The sequence below is a fragment of the Sapajus apella genome, unplaced genomic scaffold (genome assembly GCF_009761245.1).
Source record: "Sapajus apella isolate SASKATOON/1434 unplaced genomic scaffold, GSC_monkey_1.0 scaffold49, whole genome shotgun sequence".
NCBI lineage: Eukaryota > Metazoa > Chordata > Mammalia > Primates > Cebidae > Sapajus > Sapajus apella.
This window is the reverse complement of record NW_022436989.1, coordinates 15,160,253-15,178,129: the sequence shown is the minus strand read 5'-3', so window position 1 is coordinate 15,178,129 and position 17,877 is coordinate 15,160,253. Positions and strand designations below refer to the sequence as shown.

General features: G+C 41.4%; 1 protein-coding gene across 4 annotated transcripts in view; it reads left to right on the top strand.

Moving 5' to 3' along the window:
• The window catches only part of DISC1 (DISC1 scaffold protein), a 373,398-nt gene that overhangs the window by 341,283 nt on the left and 14,238 nt on the right, over positions 1-17,877 (top strand). For all 4 annotated transcript variants that reach the window (XM_032242435.1, XM_032242432.1, XM_032242434.1 and 1 more), the window contains one exon: positions 16,474-16,591. In XM_032242435.1, the coding sequence (XP_032098326.1) occupies positions 16,474-16,591 (118 nt within the window). The remainder of the gene's footprint in view (positions 1-16,473; positions 16,592-17,877) is intronic.

Sequence of the window (17,877 nt, the reverse complement as noted above, 5' to 3'; positions counted from 1 at the left end):
ATAAATATTGGGAGGGCTTCCCATTGAGCCATATAAACTTTTAAAAGTTTCGCTAACTCTTGAATATGATTACAAAATAATGTAGAATTTTTGTAGAAGTTTGAAATACAGAAGAGCAAAAAATCCCAGCTTTTGGCATATTTAGTTCCATTTTCATTCTAATTTAGTGGCTAGAATTAGAATATGCAGTCTAATATAGAATTACCATATATAGCATACATTATATATGTCATATATATAACATAGTTATATACACTATAGATTATATATGCCATACATGACATTTAATATATATACTATAAATTATATATCATGTGCCATATATATTTAATTATATGTTTAGAATCTATATATTACAATATATTGTTACTGTATTTATTTGAATGAAACGTTCAAATATATGTATATATCCCATTAATTCTTTTTGCCAAAACCAGATCATAATGAATGCTTATAATGTTCTTCTTTCATATACACAACTAAAGTTTGGCCTGAGATCTATGTGTTACAAATTAAAATATTATTTTATTTAACTTTCTTTTTTTCTACCCTGTTTCCTCTCTCCCTTCTCCTTACTTTCGCCCTCCCACCCTAACAAGAGTCTTTTCCATAAAAAGCCCCTAGGAAGTTTTTCCTGATTTCAGTGCCATGACCTGAGGCTTCAGAGCTCTTTGTCAATCCAGGTTCCCAGGTGTTCTAAGTGTGAAAAGGGAAAAGCAAGTAGAGCCTAGAGGAACGTGACACATGGCCTTCAGGCCTGATGGTTGATGTTAGGTGTTAGCTGTGCCTCCTTTCTGGGTCTTTGCCAAGACTCACCACTGGTGGGTGGGGAAACTGCCACCTCCCCAGGCCAGCCCTGGCAGCCTCACATCCCACTACAGGACCATGGCCTTCACAGAGCAGACACTTGTGTTCTTAGTCACTGCCTCTGGACTGCTTGGAAAATTGATCCTTAATCCTGTATTTGGATTGCATGGTCTTATAAGATAGCAACCATTGCCACTCTGAATCCCTGCTGGCCCAGTCACAGGCACTACATTAACTTATAGACATCTGAACTCTTTTTTCAACCCGTACTGCAGGTGGAAACCTTCAGGAAAGCCTGGCCTCCAATGCTCTGAGGAGAGGTGTTGAAAACTTACCACCTGCTGCAGGTGGATGGCTTGAAAGAATATTCTGGGGTGGAGGGAATGCCACCTAAGCAAGGATTTCTTCCTGGGTGGAAAAAGCTGCAGGTTCTGGGAATGAGTCTTTGAAAGTGTGGCTGGCTTTCCAAAGTGAGCTCAGTCTGGGGCTGTGAGAAGTCAAGCCAGGTATGTGATGGAGTCCCTGGGTCATTGATTCTGCTGGAGGCCAGGACTGATTCAGCAGAGATCCCTTCCTCCTGGAGGGGAGAAAAAAAGTATCTTTTTAAAAATCCATCAAAAGGTTCACAGCTGAGGCACCTATACAGACAGAGTAACAAGAAAAAAATATACAAATTTGCTCAATATAAAATTTATATGACACAGGAGCCTTCAGAAATGAAAACCCAAAGCAATAGAAACCAGTGTATTTTTGTGCTTACATTTGGTGAATAGCAGGCAGATGTGGAGAAATGTAATTGGACAAAAGGTGTATGATCTAAATGGCAATAAACGGGGGGAAGCTTAGTAAGGCCTGCTTGTTCAGATTCTTCACTGCATCCCTGTGTCTTCAGAGATAAGGATATTCCTTTCCTTTGGGCATAGGGTGTACACTTTAAAGATGAGGGTGTTATAATCTACTTTAGAGGAAGGTCAGAGAATTATTTATGGCCTGCTTCAGGAGAGATTGGCTGCAGAAGGTCAGAGAGACTTTCCTGCTTCTGCTGTTCCTCAAATGCCAAGGTGCCATATTTTTGGGCACTGTGACCCATCACTCTTTCTACCTCTCTTTCTCCTTCTCTGCTTTACCAACTGAGCCCTAAGCCTTCCAGGCTGTCTGGGGACTGACTTTCCCAGGCGTAGGAGAATTAGTTTTCATCCATAAGATTATAAGCACCTGTCAATTTCACTATCTGGCTGTAAGAACACAAAGCTGTATTTGCTGAAAAATAGGAAGCTTAGGGTCAAGGATGAATAAAGAGTAGAGCCTTATCCTAGGTCCTATGATGGCTGCTGTTTGGGTGCTCCAGGGGTCCCCCAGAGAGCCTTCCAGATCCTCTCCACTAACTGAAATGCTGAGGATGTCCTATAGTTTATTTGTTGCTTTCTTGGGGGTGGGTGCATGCGTTAGAGGGGACTTTATAGCTTTTGCTGTCTTTTGGTATCATTTCCCTGTTCCTGTATCGCAGTGGTGGGTTTATATTTACAGAGAGAGCAGCCATTCTTTGAATTCATGAGTGTCATGGATTTTGAGATGATGTTTTCTGAAAAGTTCAAAATTATGGGTCCGGAAAAAAAGATCAGCTGTTTCCAGGAAAGGGGAAGGGACTCATTACAAGAGCAACAGGAAGGAATTTGGTGTATGGAAGTTGGGGGCGGGATGATCAAAGTATTCTCTTTCTCGATTGTGGTGGTAGTTTTGTGACTATGCATACGTCTAAATTCATAACTTCACACCAAAAGGAGTGAATTTTACTGTGTATGACTTTACAAAAAATATTAAAAAATTTTTTTAGACATCTACCCACTTAAAAACCAGACTGTAGATGTTTGAGTCAGTTGCCTTTGTCTCAGGACTATCAAAAGGCAGTTTGGCCTGCTGGAAGGAGCCCAAGGCTGGAGTCTGAGTTTGCTGTGATCTCCAATTAAGTTTCTTACAGGCCACGTCTCCTCATCTGTTAAGAAAAACGCCACCATCACAACGAGAGGATAATGAAAACTATCTCATGAAGCTGTGGTGAAGATTTAAATAAAAGGATACATCTCAAAATGAGAGACACGTACATAGTAGAGGCTAATTTGCATTAACTTTTGTTTCTGTCACTCTTTCTGGCAATCACAAACATCTAAAATGCTTTTTGAATACTATGCTAGAACATAGCGTACAAATGCTAGAACATTTGTATAAAATGCTAGAACAGCTATTTGTTTGGAAGAGGGTGTTACATGACTCAGTCTCCAGGCTTAACATTCCCTCTTGTATAAGGAGTTTGGGGGTGCTTGAGATTTTGAAATTTTCCTTTACATGTATAATATACTCTGATTTTTGTCAAGAAGCAAATGTGAGCAATGAGTTAGTGGAGGATATCTAGACAGAGAAAGGTTTAATGAAGCAAAACCTTCTTGTTTGTATTCGGGTCTAGGATTTTAGACTACTGAAGGTACAGGGGAATGATAACAAGGCTCTCATTAGGAAGGTGTTTTTGTTTTCCTGCCTGTCTTTTCCAAGGAGTCATTGAAGTCTGGGTACTTTGCCTTTATCCTGTGGCTAAAATGTCTATTAGCTTTGCAGCTCTGGGTTGGTTTTGCTTTGTAACTCCCTGCTGGGTCTGACCATCCTATACTGGTTTCTCTACTGAAGCTTGATGCCCTGAAGGCAGTCAATTTCTTTTTGACCCAAATCTTTCATGGAAAATTACTGACTTCTTACAGAGGTCCACAGGGAGGTGAGTTTTCAAAGCCTTTTCCATGAGTATCTGGCCAACGTGGTGATGTGCATTCTGGTGATACTTTGGTATCAGAAGGACTTTGTCATTAATTAACACCTTCCCTGTGTCTGTGGTCCTTGCTAGGCTGCTGAGCACCATTCCCCCATTTTACAGCTGGACGCATTAAGGCAAAGAAATTTGCTTTGGACTTTGTCACAGAGGAAGTCAGCAATGGGGCTCAGTGCCAATCTTAGCATGAATTTCCTCGAATTGTAAGAGCCCTTTTCTTTTCCAGTTTCATGACAGCTCTCCTCCAGGCCTTTTCAGGGACTCTGGAAACCATCAGCTGCCACTGGCCCTGGTTCATAAATGTTACAGAAATTGTATTTGGGCCAGACAGGAGCCAGGGAAATCGGTGAGCCAGGCTTCCTCCGCTGTGAAGTGGCTCTTTTGTACTGACTGTTCTGGCTATAATACCTGCGTGATTCTTTTCTTTCCTGTCTGTAACCCGGCCTGTGGGGTGTTTTCTGTTTCTACTACTGTTTCTACATAATGGGCTCCCTGGACGGTATCACTCCCCTAGACTTCTCATCCCAGCTGCTTCCTTTCTGAGCCAGTAGCTCCCACCAAAGAGGCCAAAAGAGGACCTGGCAATGTTGAGTCATCGCATGCAATATGTGAGTGCCAGTGTGTGAACACAGCTGCAATGAAAAGAATTAGCAATAAGACACAACCCAACTGTGTAGCCTCATTTGTTCAGATTTAGGTCTTCAAAAAGCGTTGTAAGTTTAGGGGTGGAAAGGTGTGATACCTTTCCTCAGCCATCACAAGGGCTAACGCTCCTGTAACAAAAACAAGTTAACATCAGAAAAACATAGCACATTTATTTAATCGGAGTTTTACGTGACACAGCAGGCTTCAGAAGTGAAGACCCAAAGACCCAGGGAAAACTATTTTTATGCTTAAGTTTAAATAGCTATGAAGGAAGGTGACCGGACAAAATGGGTACAATCTAACGGTTGTAGATTCGGGGGGTGAGCAGACCAGTAAGGCCTGTCTGTTCAGATTCTTCTTGGATGCTCTGTGTAGCATTTCTTCCCCTTGGGTATGGGGCAGGACTCCTCTGGACTGAGGGTCTTCAAGGGAGAAGGAAGAGAGTGACCTTTCTAGGTTTTATGGTTTCTTTAGGGGAGAGGAGTCCTAGTTTCTGTGATTGGCTTTGAGGAAGAGGAATTCTGGTTTCTATGGCTTGCATCCAGGGAGGAAAAAGGAGTGTGAGAGAGGAGGGCAGGAGAAGGTCAGAGAGACTTTGCTTCTGAGCCCTTCCAATCTCCTTTAGTTCAAAGTACTCAGCATGCCCGAGTGTCACACTTTGAGGTATCATGCTGTGAGCCACAGCGTAGGCATCTCCATTCCTTTTTACTCAATTTCTCATGAAAAAAAAATCTGGAAAAGGTGATTCACAATGGAGATGTTTGTCCTCCTCGTCTTAAACTGATTTCCAATTCCAGAACTATCTCTGCTTGGCAAAAGTGCTTCCTGTTTAGCCATAGCTGGTCCAGATCTGATTCTTTCTTTTCTCTGACATTTACTGGTTCTGGGACATCTGGAAACTCATTTTGACTCTCCAAAGAGCACATCCCCAACCACATGATCTCTTGCCATCTCCTCCACTTTTGACAAGAACTGACAAGGGGAAAATATTCACTTACCCATCAGCTGGTTTTGCTCTTTTTGTTAATGTCTTTGGGGAGAAAGCAAAGAGCTAGGACATAAAGAAAAGTTCTATCTCCACTACATTTTGAAGTTTTGCAAACCCAGCCATCTTTCCCAAGAGTAGAGCGCTAGAGGCAAGCAGGATGCAACCAGGGTTGGTGATTTGCTGGTTAATTAAAAAGTCAGAAAAGGCAGAGAATCATCAAAGATGATACATGTGTATTTCAAACCTTCTTTTTGTTTCTAGCTGAAAATTCTCCCTCTTATTTGCTATTCATTCGATATAGGACCAAGGATTTCTGTTTGTAGAGCCTGCTGATTGGCTTTTCACACGGCCCTTCTTGTGTAAACCTCACCCATCATGCATCATTAACAATTTCCACTTTTGGTGTCCTTAAAGTGGACTGGAAATTTTAAGGGCACTTGGAAAAACATTTCTCAGTCTCCCCCTCTCTCTTAAATGTTACTGAGTCTTCCCAAGGTTTCCAACTTGTTTTTTATGGAGGCAAGCACTTTTGTCTTTCACGCTAATATTTCACTGCTGTGCATAGTATTTATTTAGATTATCAAATTAGGATCTTAAATACAACTGACCTACATCAGTTTAGAAACAAACACGACTTGACCAATGGAAACAGAAGTGTGCCAGCTTCCCAGGGCCCCGCCCCTGGCCTGGCCTTGGCCACTGAATTTGAGAGAGAAAGCAGAGCCCAGGGACAGGCTGGCAGGTAGATAAGAGAGGCGTTTCTCTGTTCAGTTAGCTGGCTCCTGCTGGTTCTCTCAGTTAATTACTGTCATCAACTTGTCAGCCTCCTTCACCTGCCCAAGGGAGGGAAGGGGACTCCTCTGATCTGCCGGCTTCTCCTTCTTTCGGAACTCGGTGGAACCTTGCTCCTTGCTCCAGGGTCTCACAGTGGCACCTCTTCCACTAATTAAAAATAGTTCAGCGCTTCTGAGGAAAACAGCCTCGGGACTCGTGGTGACGCGTTCACCTTGGAAATTCCTTGTCATTCACTGGTGCAGACTGAGGGATCGATAGCAGGACGGCCTCTGCCTGGATGGAAAGGACTCATTTTCAGCGTTCGTAACAGAGGAGGTGTTATCCAATGAATCCTCCCTGGTGTCCTGGGACTAGCTGAGAGGTTTTGTAATGTGGAAGATGAAATAGCACTCTGCCCCGTCATCATAGCTACAGTGCATTTGATTCCCCGACCTCTTGGCAGCCAGGGCAGTTAAAGTCAGAAACTTCCAGTCCCTCCATGAGCTGGTTGTAAGATACTCCTGCCCTCCCTAGCTTGGAACAGGCAGGAGATGGGGACTGGAGTTCTGTGAAACTCCTGCATGAAATTATCCTACCTCTGCCCCAGGACTTACCACACCACTTTTTTCAGTGAATTATTCCATGCCTTCCATTCTGTCCATGCAGGTATTTCTGCTTTGCTAGCCCTTGGTTATTCCACACCCTCTCCTCCACCTGGCCCCATGTATTTCCTGGAAGCATTGATTATAGCAGAGCAGATCTTATTTTGCTGATGTGATTAGGAACCTCAGGCCAACAAGCTTGAGTAGCAGTGAGAGAAAGAAGAGTGGCCCTTTGTTCTTCTTTGTCTGAGTGCCTTTTGAGGGAAAAAGTAGATACCACCAACCATAGCGTCCCTATCTCTTTGCAGCAAACTACAGAGGTGCCTGAGACTTTAGGGTGGGAAGCATGCTGTCACCTGGAAGAGGTGACATCCAGAACCAGAATTAAATGCTGACATTTAAAAACAGTAACTAAGGTAGTCTCACAGTTGCACAGTTTACAAGAAAATACTTAAAATTCAAATTTGTTTTACTATAAGGTGAACCTGGATGGAGTTTGGCATTTAATTCTGTCTTCATGGTTTCTCTTTACAGTTCAATATTTCTTAGCAATAGGAAGCTCAAAGAACACATTCCCTTCAAAGGAATCCCTCAAACTGCTTTTCATTTTTATTTTCTTATACAAAAGGACCTTAGGGTTGGCTGTTACTATCCCCAGAATCTGAATCCTTCTGTCAAATGGCGAGCATATAGGTATTAGCCAATGCTTTGAATCTCATTTTGGATTCAAATGGATTTTTATTCTCAGAGGGTTCTAATGAAGTTTTGTTTTGTTCAAATTTGATGATCAAGCCCAGTGTGCTCAAAGAAAGGCAGTCCACATCCCCTTGCCTGATTGTGTAATATAAACTGTAGCTTTTCAAAGGTTGTCTTTCATCTAAACTAGAAACCGCAGAACAGTAACATATGCCAGTTAGCAGGCAATTTCTTCTTCTACCAATTTGTTTGGTTCTGTTAATTACTTTTATTTAAAGCTTGTTTCTCTGAGCTGCCCTCGAAACAAGCATGCAGATACTTGAAGACTTGCTCTGACCTAAAGAGGTCTAAATATCTCAGATGCTTTCCTTACCACTGACAAAATCTGGGTGCTTTTTAAAAGAAATACCCAGTTACCCAGGAAGTAACCGTATAATTTGAATATTTGGATGAATACTCATATCATATAGAGTAATAAAGATATACCCATAGTGTCTCAATTTGTGCCTCTCTACTTATTGGCATTTACACGACTGTAGAGCATTGCATTTATGTGGAAAGACAAACATCATAAAATCTATGTCAAATAGATGTGAAAGATACTCTTTATGTTATGGGCAGGCATTTGTCTGAAGTAAATATTCTTTATGTCGATAATATTTTTAAAAGAAAGAGAAAGCCATATAGCATTCCTGGAATGTATTTGCCAAGCATATATTTTGGAAAACAGCCCAAAGGAACATATTTAAGGCTGTGATTTTAATACTAAACTAAGGAAATGTTTTGGTGCATCAGCTAAGCTCACAGATGGTGGGAATCACATCTGGTTTACCTCAAGCCAGAGGAGAAGGAATGAGACTTCACAATGTAACAACCATTATGAGGCTCAAGTAGCATTTTTGGCTTGTAATCATGTAGGTGTGCTGTATGTAGTTTTATGTGTTTTTTAATTTTTTAAAAACCTAAATACTACCATCGCCCTGAAATATGTAAATACAGTTGACATGATGGCCAGAAGGGAACACCACCTTCCTTTTATTTTTTTACTGTGTAGCCTGTGACTTTCACTGCAGGAGTTAAATTTTTTTGTGGCTAGGTATTGCTGATGCCTTATTACACAGCCGTGGCAAATAAGGATCTGGGTAAGCAGGTTGAGTTACAGCAAGAGTGCTGTATCCAAGGTGGAGGCTCATGCTAGAGCCACAGGTACTAAGCCCTCCCCCTCCACCGCTGATCCCTAGCAAGGGTGGAAGTAACTGATGACTTCTCAGCACAGCCCCCAGCACAATGTATTTTCCACACGAAAGCAAGACCTAAAGGGTAACTGCCTGTTTTCTCAGATTAATCTTAGAATCCTAGCAGTGCTTCTTACTCCAGTTTTGAGATTTTTCTCATTCTATTTCTTGACACTCTTACAGACTTCACTTGGCTCCTCCCTTTAGAATAACTCTTGACAGCCTTTTAAGAAATAGACTATTTACATCATCTTGATCCAGTGACTCAACCCAAGGTGCAGCCCGTCTGCTCAGATTTGTGGCAAATCTCCACTGATGATAACATTTCTGAAATTGTATGCTCTATTAGGTGTGGAAGCTTTTCCTAAGTAGAGTTGGCGGCCACAGTAGTACCTGCCTACCTAGCAATTTAACTAACAATTTCCTCTTCCAAAGGTATTTTCTATTAAGAATAGAAATAATAAATATTTCCTCCTCACTCTAGATACAGCCTGATGAAATACTGTTACCAGATACTTGCTCTTATCAAAATAACCGTTATTATTTTATAATCTATTTCCTACCCTTTGAATATAAGCTCCAGTTCTAAAATTTTAAATGTTGCTGTCTTCCAAATGTCATAGGCAAAGACTTAAGCCTTGTTTATGGGGAAATTAGCTAAGTAAAAATGTCCTTGGAGACCCTGGTCTAGGAGTTTGTGACTGTTCTCACTGGGGCATGTGGTTTAGGCATCTGCTCAGGCTAGCAACTGAATGCTTTTCTGGGTAGACACTTTTATAGAAAAATGTTTTTTGAAAGTCATTTTAATGGGAAAATCCTGCCCAACAAAGGAAATCCTATTTTCTGTTTTTAAATCACGCTCCCTGAGTTGGGTGAGCAGGACAGAAATTTGACATCAGCTCTAATTCAACACAGCTGAAAATTTCTGCCTAAACATTTAGGCCTACCGGTTTTGATCATGAGGTGAGTTAAGGAAATTATATTTGAAATATAGCCTGACTGAGTCAGTGCTACTGAATCATACCCATGTGGAGGGACAGCAGGGAAGATGGTAGGGCCCTCTTGGAGGCCAATAAAAGCCATGTGTGTACAGCAGTACTGTGGAGGGCCCCAGGACCCCACGGCTGTCCCTGTGCAGGAAGATTATCCCAGACAATGCTGTTCTTGGCTGCACTGAGGCAAAGGCATGTGTTCAGCATTCAGAAAGGTTCTTCTTATTAGTTTTCCTTTCTAGCTCTTTATATCTGGGTGAGAAGATCTCTTGGAAGTGCAGTCTGAGAAACAGCGTAGCTTCTTCCAAGTTCTGATAAGATACAGGAGTCTCCATTCATTGCTTCAACAAGCATCACTGAGCACCTTTTATGAACAAGCTAGGACTATGGGGCCAGGGGCAGGGTATCATTCTCTCATCATCTAGTGAGGGAAACAGGCAGTTACATATGCAAGGAGGAACTCCTGTAACCCAGAGGCAGGCAGGGTTGGAGATTTGGGATTGAAGCATTCCTGGAAGAAGTGGAGTCTGCAGGGTTTTGAAGAGAAGGGGTGTTAGGTGAAGCAATCAGACCATTTACCTGTTGCAGCCGCTTTTCATTTTGACCCACAGGGAAAACAGTTACTCCTAAGGCTAAATGATGGGATGGATGTTCAGATAGGAAAAAAAAATAATAATTTGAATTGCTGAAAGGACCACCTGACAAGACAAATTACTGGAGAGTCTTCAAAGACACTTTGAAATGCCAAGCAACCTGTACTTCGAATTATCTATTCAGAATTGCAAAACTCCATTTCTGCTAGGAATCCCAGCGGCTTTGTAGTGGGTGGTATTTTTAATTATCAAGTATCAGTCTTGCAGGTTTTCTTTTTCTTTTATCACATTCAATTTAAAAGTACAAATGGGAGCAAAAGTTACAAATTGCACACAGAGAAGCACTCAGGGTGTGAAGTTGTGGACATGGTTCAGAATATGTTCATTTGGAATCCACCGAGGTGATGGGAGAGATGGGACCAGATGCTCATGTTCTTATTCGGAAAGGAGACATTCTTGCTGCCTTTCCCATGTGCCTACTTGCTTTTCTTTGCTTCCAGACTGATATTTTACAGACTTGTGGATGGGCAGTCCTGTGCTCCTCATTGTATCCCAGGTTGTCATGGTTGTCATCAGTGTCACCTCCACTCAGTATACGTCCGAGTCCTGGAGGGAGCATTTCCCTTTAATAAGACTGAACCCTCCAGGAATTGAGAACTGACTTTTCAGAGTTGTGAGGGCAGAAGGGAAGAGACACCGTGTCTCCAGACACTTGCTGTTTGCTTCTCTGATTTCTTTCCATCACCACTTTGCCCAGGTTATATGACTCTTCGGCCGGATGTGGTGGCTCACCTCTGTAATCCCAGCACTTAGGGAGGCTGAGGTGGGTGGATCACCCGAGGTCAGGAATTTGAGTCCAGCCTGACCAACATGGAGAAACCCCACCTCTACTGAAAATACAAAATTAGCCAGGCGTGGTGGCGCATGCCTATAATCCCAGCTATTTGGGAGGCTGAGGCAAGAGAATCACATGAACCGGGGAGGTGGAGGTTGCAGTGAGCCAAGATCATGCCATTGCACTCCAGCCTGGGCAACAAGAGTGAAATTTGATCTCACAAAAATAAAATAAAGTAAAATAAATAAATGACTCTCAGAGTCTCTTTTCTTGTATGTAAAAGAAGGCATTGAACCTCAGGGATGGTTCCTAAGACCGCTACCAGATACAGCACTCTCTGCTTCTAGGTCTTGAGATTCTCAGGGAAATTTTTTATTTTAGAACAAGCAAACACTCTTCAACAGCTTCCATTTTATTCATTTATTTATTTTTAGCTTTCTACGAAGGCTTAGCAAATAAAACAGATAAAATTAGAAGTTGGGTTAGGGTCGACAGTAAAAACCCTTTGCTCCTACCAGGGGATCTCTGCAGAATAAGGCCTAAGGCCCACTGGCTTGAGAGAACACACTCCAGCAACGTGCTGTCAAAGCAAGGGAAAAACTTGAAGTAGTGTAATATGCTTGATGCTCACTATACCGTCCTATGTGACTGTAACATATAAACACTCACATACCAGGAGGACACAATCATTTAACTAGACAGCAATGTTGTTCTTTAGGAAGTAGCTGTGCCCCAAGGTGAGTGTGAGGGCCTGGGAGACAGGAATGTGTGTACTTCTTACCTTTCTACCTCTCATGATGTGAGCACCTTGCTCTAAGTGTCCACTGAAGAAAGAGCCGCTTCTCGCAAAGCTGGAAGTAAGTGAGGCCCTGTGGGTCATATTGCAATCCAATATGTTGGACTCACTGTCTTCCTGAGGAATTTTCTAGGAAATTTTGACCACACACACACACACACACACTCACACTCACTCAGAATATATGCCTGTACTGTTCAGTAACTTATTGAACCAGGAGTCAGGGATCTGGGATCACTGACCAGTGGCAGTGACCACTCATTGTAATGTCTTCATTGCACTTCACAGTCTCATGGCCATAGTTCCCAGCATGGGTAAGAGCTCCCCTCCCTGGGACGAGTCTGGGCATTAAGACTTTAGTGAGCTTCAAAAGTCTAGTCAGTCATCACAATGGCTCCCTAACTAGGTACCAGTGAAGATGCACTTCTGGCTAGCATTTTGCAATAGTTCTATCCACCTGTGCAAGGTTCTGTGTAGGGACAACCCATGTAAGCCCACTGTTTTAGCTGCTATGGCTGCATCAAAATCGCCAGAAACTTAGTGATTTAAAAGAACTATTTATGATATTTGTGGATCTGTAGATCAGAAGTTGGGGTAGGGCACTGCGAGAGGATGTTTCTGCTCCACAATGTCTGGGTATTAGCTGAATGACTTGAGGACAAGGGCTGGGACCATCTAAAGGTTCAGTCCTTCCCAAGTCTGGCTGTTGACTGGGGCTTTGCTGAGGCTCTCGTCCAGACATCTATAAACAGCCCATCCATGTAACTTGGGCTTCCTCACAACATGGAGGCTGGGTTCCAGGGTGGGTGATCTGAAAAGGCATGTCACCTTTTATGACCTGACTTTGCAAGTCAGGCAATGTCACCTTCACTCTGTTCATTGAAGGAATCTCAAGGGCCACCCAGGTTTAAGAAGAGAAGTAATAAACTGTTTCTTGATGGTGGAGAAGTAATGTTCCAGAAAAGTGTGTTGCTATGACCATATGTATACCTTGCCATACCTGGGCATGGCATAGAAATGGCCAAGGAAGTTTTCCCTAGTCCCTGATTTATGGGCTAACAGGTAGGACCTGGGCAACTTTGCATAGCTGATACCCGTGGTTCTAATCCCACTCTGCTCTCTCTGGACAGACAGATTTCTTTGGACAGAACAGAACTTTTCATCAGATTGATAGAAATATGTCAACCTATCCTCTCATCAGCTGTCAATTCTCAGTTTAGGTCTAAACTAATCTATTCCTAAGATTCCGAGTGAGAGCATTATAGTAAAGTAATACATCTCTCAAATAACATCCACCTGGTTCACATTCAGCATCCTCTCAGTTCAGAATTAGAAGCTGTCAGCCCAGCAAGTAATGGTTTCTGCAGGAGCCTGAGAGAGATCCTGTAACTTGTGCCTTGGAAAAAGCAGCCCCACAAAAATGCCAATCGATCTTCTGTTACCGAACATGGTGAATTGAGCTCCCTGAATTTGTTCCCTTCTGCTATATTGTTTGGTTTTTTAATCTCTAAAAAAACTAAAAAAAATTTCAGGTAAATTTCTCCCTTTTTCATTATGGTTTGAATTAGGGTTTTTGGTAACTTTTTCCCAAATGTTAGAGATGTTAAAGATTCAGGAAAGTATAAAGAAGAAAATAAAACTTTCCTGTAATACTGCCCCTCAAAATAATAATTATAAATATTTTAATGCTTTGCCTATTTATTTCATCATCATTAAATGCTCTTTTATTAAAAATGACTTTAATGGCTAAATACTAATCTAATGTATCAGAACTTATTTTAATTATTCCCTTTATTGCTGGGCAGTTATTTCCTATGTCCCATATTTTTAATGCCACCATCTTTGCATGGTTAAAATCTTTTATTTCTATTTGATATATATGTTATAGGCATTTTTGCATGCTTATTACAAGGGCTTAATAAAAGTTATTTCAATTTAAATGAACAAATTATTTCTTTTTGATAACTTCCAGGAAGGGAATATTTGGTCCTAAGATATGAACAATTTAAAGCGCTTGTTATGTGGTATGAAATTGCTTTCCAAAATTTATGCCATTACAATCAATCTGCACATAATTTAAAAAGGAAAACAGGCAGGAATTATATGTTTGGGGGAGAAATGTAAAACTATATTTTAAATTTGTTTAATTTGGCTTTGATTTCATATTTGTTGAAGCCGCAAGATGAAGATTGAGTCATTTAAGGGTGTTTTAAATTCCTTGGTTTTCTGTTCTGAGTCTATGCTTTTTCTCTCTTTAAGTGTGTTGTCAGTCATATATATGTTTTCCTGCTAACACTGTATTTTTCTTTTTCCTGTATGACTTGTGGTTTCATGAGTGTCAATCATTTTTTTCCCAGATGTTCTTTTTCTTAGTGTCTCATTTATTTCAGGTGTGACGATGATGTTACTCATTGTCCAGTGTCTACACTTCCATATAATCTGTCTACCCTTAATTTCACATCTTTGGCTGATAATTTTATTTTAGGATCAGTAAAAATATATCTATATATACGCATATACACATATATATGTATATATGTGTATATGTATGTGTGTATATAGGGGTGTGTGTGTGTGTGTGTGTGTGTGTGTGTGTGTGTATTTATGTATTTGTGATTTTTATGTATTTGCTGCCTTCTCACCACTGTTATGGTCAATTTTGAGTAAACCTTCATGGGTCCTTCATATTAAAGTTCCTTTAATTGTGTCCACATGTCCTCAGAATTGTATGTTATTGCCACTAGATTTCTTTTCTATATACATTTCCTTGCAGTAAATGAGTATAGCTCATTCTATAGCTCATAGCTCATTCTTTCAGTATTCTAGACTTCTCCAATGTTTGCAATAGTTATTTGCAGTTCCCATTGGCACTATTTTATTCTAATGTAGTTGACATGTAAATTTTAAAGATAATATAGCAAAAGTCAAATTATATACTGGGCTTAATTGTCATTTATGGACTCTGATTATAATATTATATAACGCATCATCTCCAAAGTCTTTTTATCAATGACTATTACCTCACACCTGGGCATTTGTTGTTATTGTTGGACATTCTTTGTAGCTTTTGTAGTAACCTTGCAATTTAAGCTGAATACATATCTTAATCCTTTCCCTTATGCAGAATTTTTTTTTACAGTGTCTACTAAGCCTTTCTTTTCTTTTTTTTTTGAGATGGAGTCTTGCTCTGTTGCCCAGGCTAGAGTGCAATGGCACGGTCTCGGCTTACTGCCACCTCCGCCTCCCACGTTCAAGCGATTCTCCTACCTCAGCCTCCCGAGTAGCTGGGATTATAGGTGCCAGCCAACGTGCCAGCTAATTTTTGTATTTTTAGTAGATACAGGGTTTCACCATATTGACCAGGCTGGTCTCAAACTCCTGACCTCATGATCCACCCACCTAGGCCTCCCAAAGTGGTGTGAGCCACCATGCCTGACTCTTCTAAGCTTTTCACTCTTAGTTGAAGAAATGTTACCTTTACTTTTAAGTTTTAATTCTGAGCTCATTTCTTGCATCTTCCCCTGCTTTATTCTAAGAATGTCTATTTTCTGTTCTCATTTTCTTAACCTTGTTTATTGTTTTCCTTTACAAATCTGTGGACTTCTACATGGACAGCATTCGACTTGGGGCCCTGGGATGAATGAATGACTAACCCATGGTCCTTACCTGCAGGGAGCTTACACTCACTTGAGTGGACACATACAGCGCTTATCAGAATGGCTGTACTACAAGGTGAAATTATTTGGGGCCTTTGAAGGAAAGGTTGGGTTTCAGAGAAGAATGGGGAAGAATGCATGGGCAAGAAGAACTGCTTGAGAGAAGGCAATGGGGTTAGTCTGGTTGGCAAGCTTAGCTTGCCTTTAGGAGAGAAAAGGGGATACAGCTGAACCATGGACCTTCTGCCAGGTCACATGATGGCAGAGTTTGGACTCTGCTCTGTGGTGGTTTTGTGGAGGAAAGTGACATAAAGAAGGTCCTTTTCTGGCTCATAGGAATAAGTTCGAAGGGAAAACATGAGAGAAGGAAGGCGCTCTAAGACTCAATATTCATTCATCAAACCAGTCAATACTACGTGCCTGTCATGTGCCAGGGTATGCCAGGGGCTCTAGGGCCAGCAGCACAAAAGACATCATCATCTTGCTCTTACGGGGCTTACATTCCTGTGTATGGTGGTGGCAGCAGCTATATATGCAATATACACCTCGTGGCACTTAAAGTCTAGCACTCAGGGACTGTGGTCAGTGTGCAAACAAATGTTCAGTGCCCTTGTCAATTTCTGTGTCCCTAAAGGAATATTCCCTTTGTCCTTACAGGTTAGCCCAGTTGCTCCTGTGACCCCCTCCCCACTTTTTAAAAGAATTTCTATTAAATTATGAATTTGCTCGTTGATACAGCTGGAAGATTCAGGGTTTCTGTTTGATAAATCCACTTTGGGACTTGACATACTGGAAACAGCACTTTGAAATGATGAGGAAAGGGAGGTAACCTATGGAGCTATGTAGACAAAACGCATTCTTTGGTCATAACTTGAAATCAGTTCACATCTTCTCAAGTTTGATCCCCAGGGAAGACACAGGCTCTAGCACAATTCTGACAGGTACAGAAACCAGGAGAGCTCTTTCAAGAAACCTTCCCTTTGTGTACTGTCTGTGTTCATGGCTCTAACAAGTGATCTTGTTTCCCCCCTCCTGCCAGGAATCTTACATCCTTTCTGCAGAACTTGGAGAAAAGTGTGAAGATATAGGCAAGAAGTTATTGTACTTGGAAGATCAACTTCACACAGCAATCCACAGTGACGATGAAGATCTCATTCATATCCTTTTCATCTTGCAGATTAAGCACAGCAAAGTTATTTCATAAAAGAAAATCTTTAAAGGGTAGTTTACCATGCCTCAGAAGATGGCAACGAATAGATGCTGCTGTTATTTGTAGTGCAGAGCATCTCAGGGCTCTGAGATTACCAGGTATGAAATGTTTTCTCTCTAGCTTTCAATATTATTTTTCTTATTTTTTTTCATTTTGAGACAGAATCTCATTTTTGTCACCCAGGCTGGAGTGCAATGGTGCAGTCTCAGCTCACAGCAACCTCCACCTCCCAGGTTCAAGCGATTCTCCTGCCTTAGCCTCCTGAGTAGCGGATTACAGGTGACCACCACCAGGCCCAGCTAATTTTTTTGTATTTTTAGTAGAGATGGGGTTTTGTATTTTTGTATTTTTAGTAGACCATGTTGGCCAGGCTGGTCTCGAGCTCCTGACCTCAGGTGATCCACCCACCTTGGCCTCCCAAAGTGCTGGGATTACAGGCGTGAGCCACCACGCCAAGCAGCAATTCAGTATTTTTCACTGCTAAACTCAACCACTAACAGTTAAGTTCAGACATCCACAAAATGAAGTCAAAGCAAAATGCAGTTTCTAGTGAGTATAAAGGTGGTTCTGTGTGACCCTGGTGAAAGAAAACAGTTGAGTGGCTCATTTTCCTATGAGCTTTTTCACTACCAAGTGTCCTCAATCCACCTCTGAATTTCTTTATCAAACAATTCTTCCTAGTAATGGGCAGTAGAATAACAAAACAAACAGGACTTTGAATTATTTCTTTTCAGCTTCTAACCATGTACACATAGTTTGAACACATCTAGTCCTTTCTGGTTCTCAATGATAGGATTTTCTTGCACCAGACTTAATATCCTTGGTGTCACACCTACAAACACCTTCATCAAAGCTAGCTGCTAGTGAGCAAGATGGCCTGAGAACATCCTGGCTTAGGTATGCATCTGTATGAAGCACTCCATTCTGTGCTGATCTGTGGATGGAGTTTGTCACTGGTTGGTTCTGCCCAGAGCAAATGGATGGGTACACAGATGGGTGAAGGGATATGCAGCCCTATATCCTTTACTTCCCTATTCATTCATCCTTCCCATTCAATAGAATGTCTTTTATTACATGTGTTTGTGGGAAATTTAGCTATTTTGTTCTTTGCTTCTCATTGCTGTCTTACCTTTTACAATTCCGGTTCTTATACTTTATGGTGTGTGTGTGTGGTGTGTGTGTGTGTGTAGCTTTGAATGGCCAAGGATTAATCTTTGTCACAAATATTCAGAG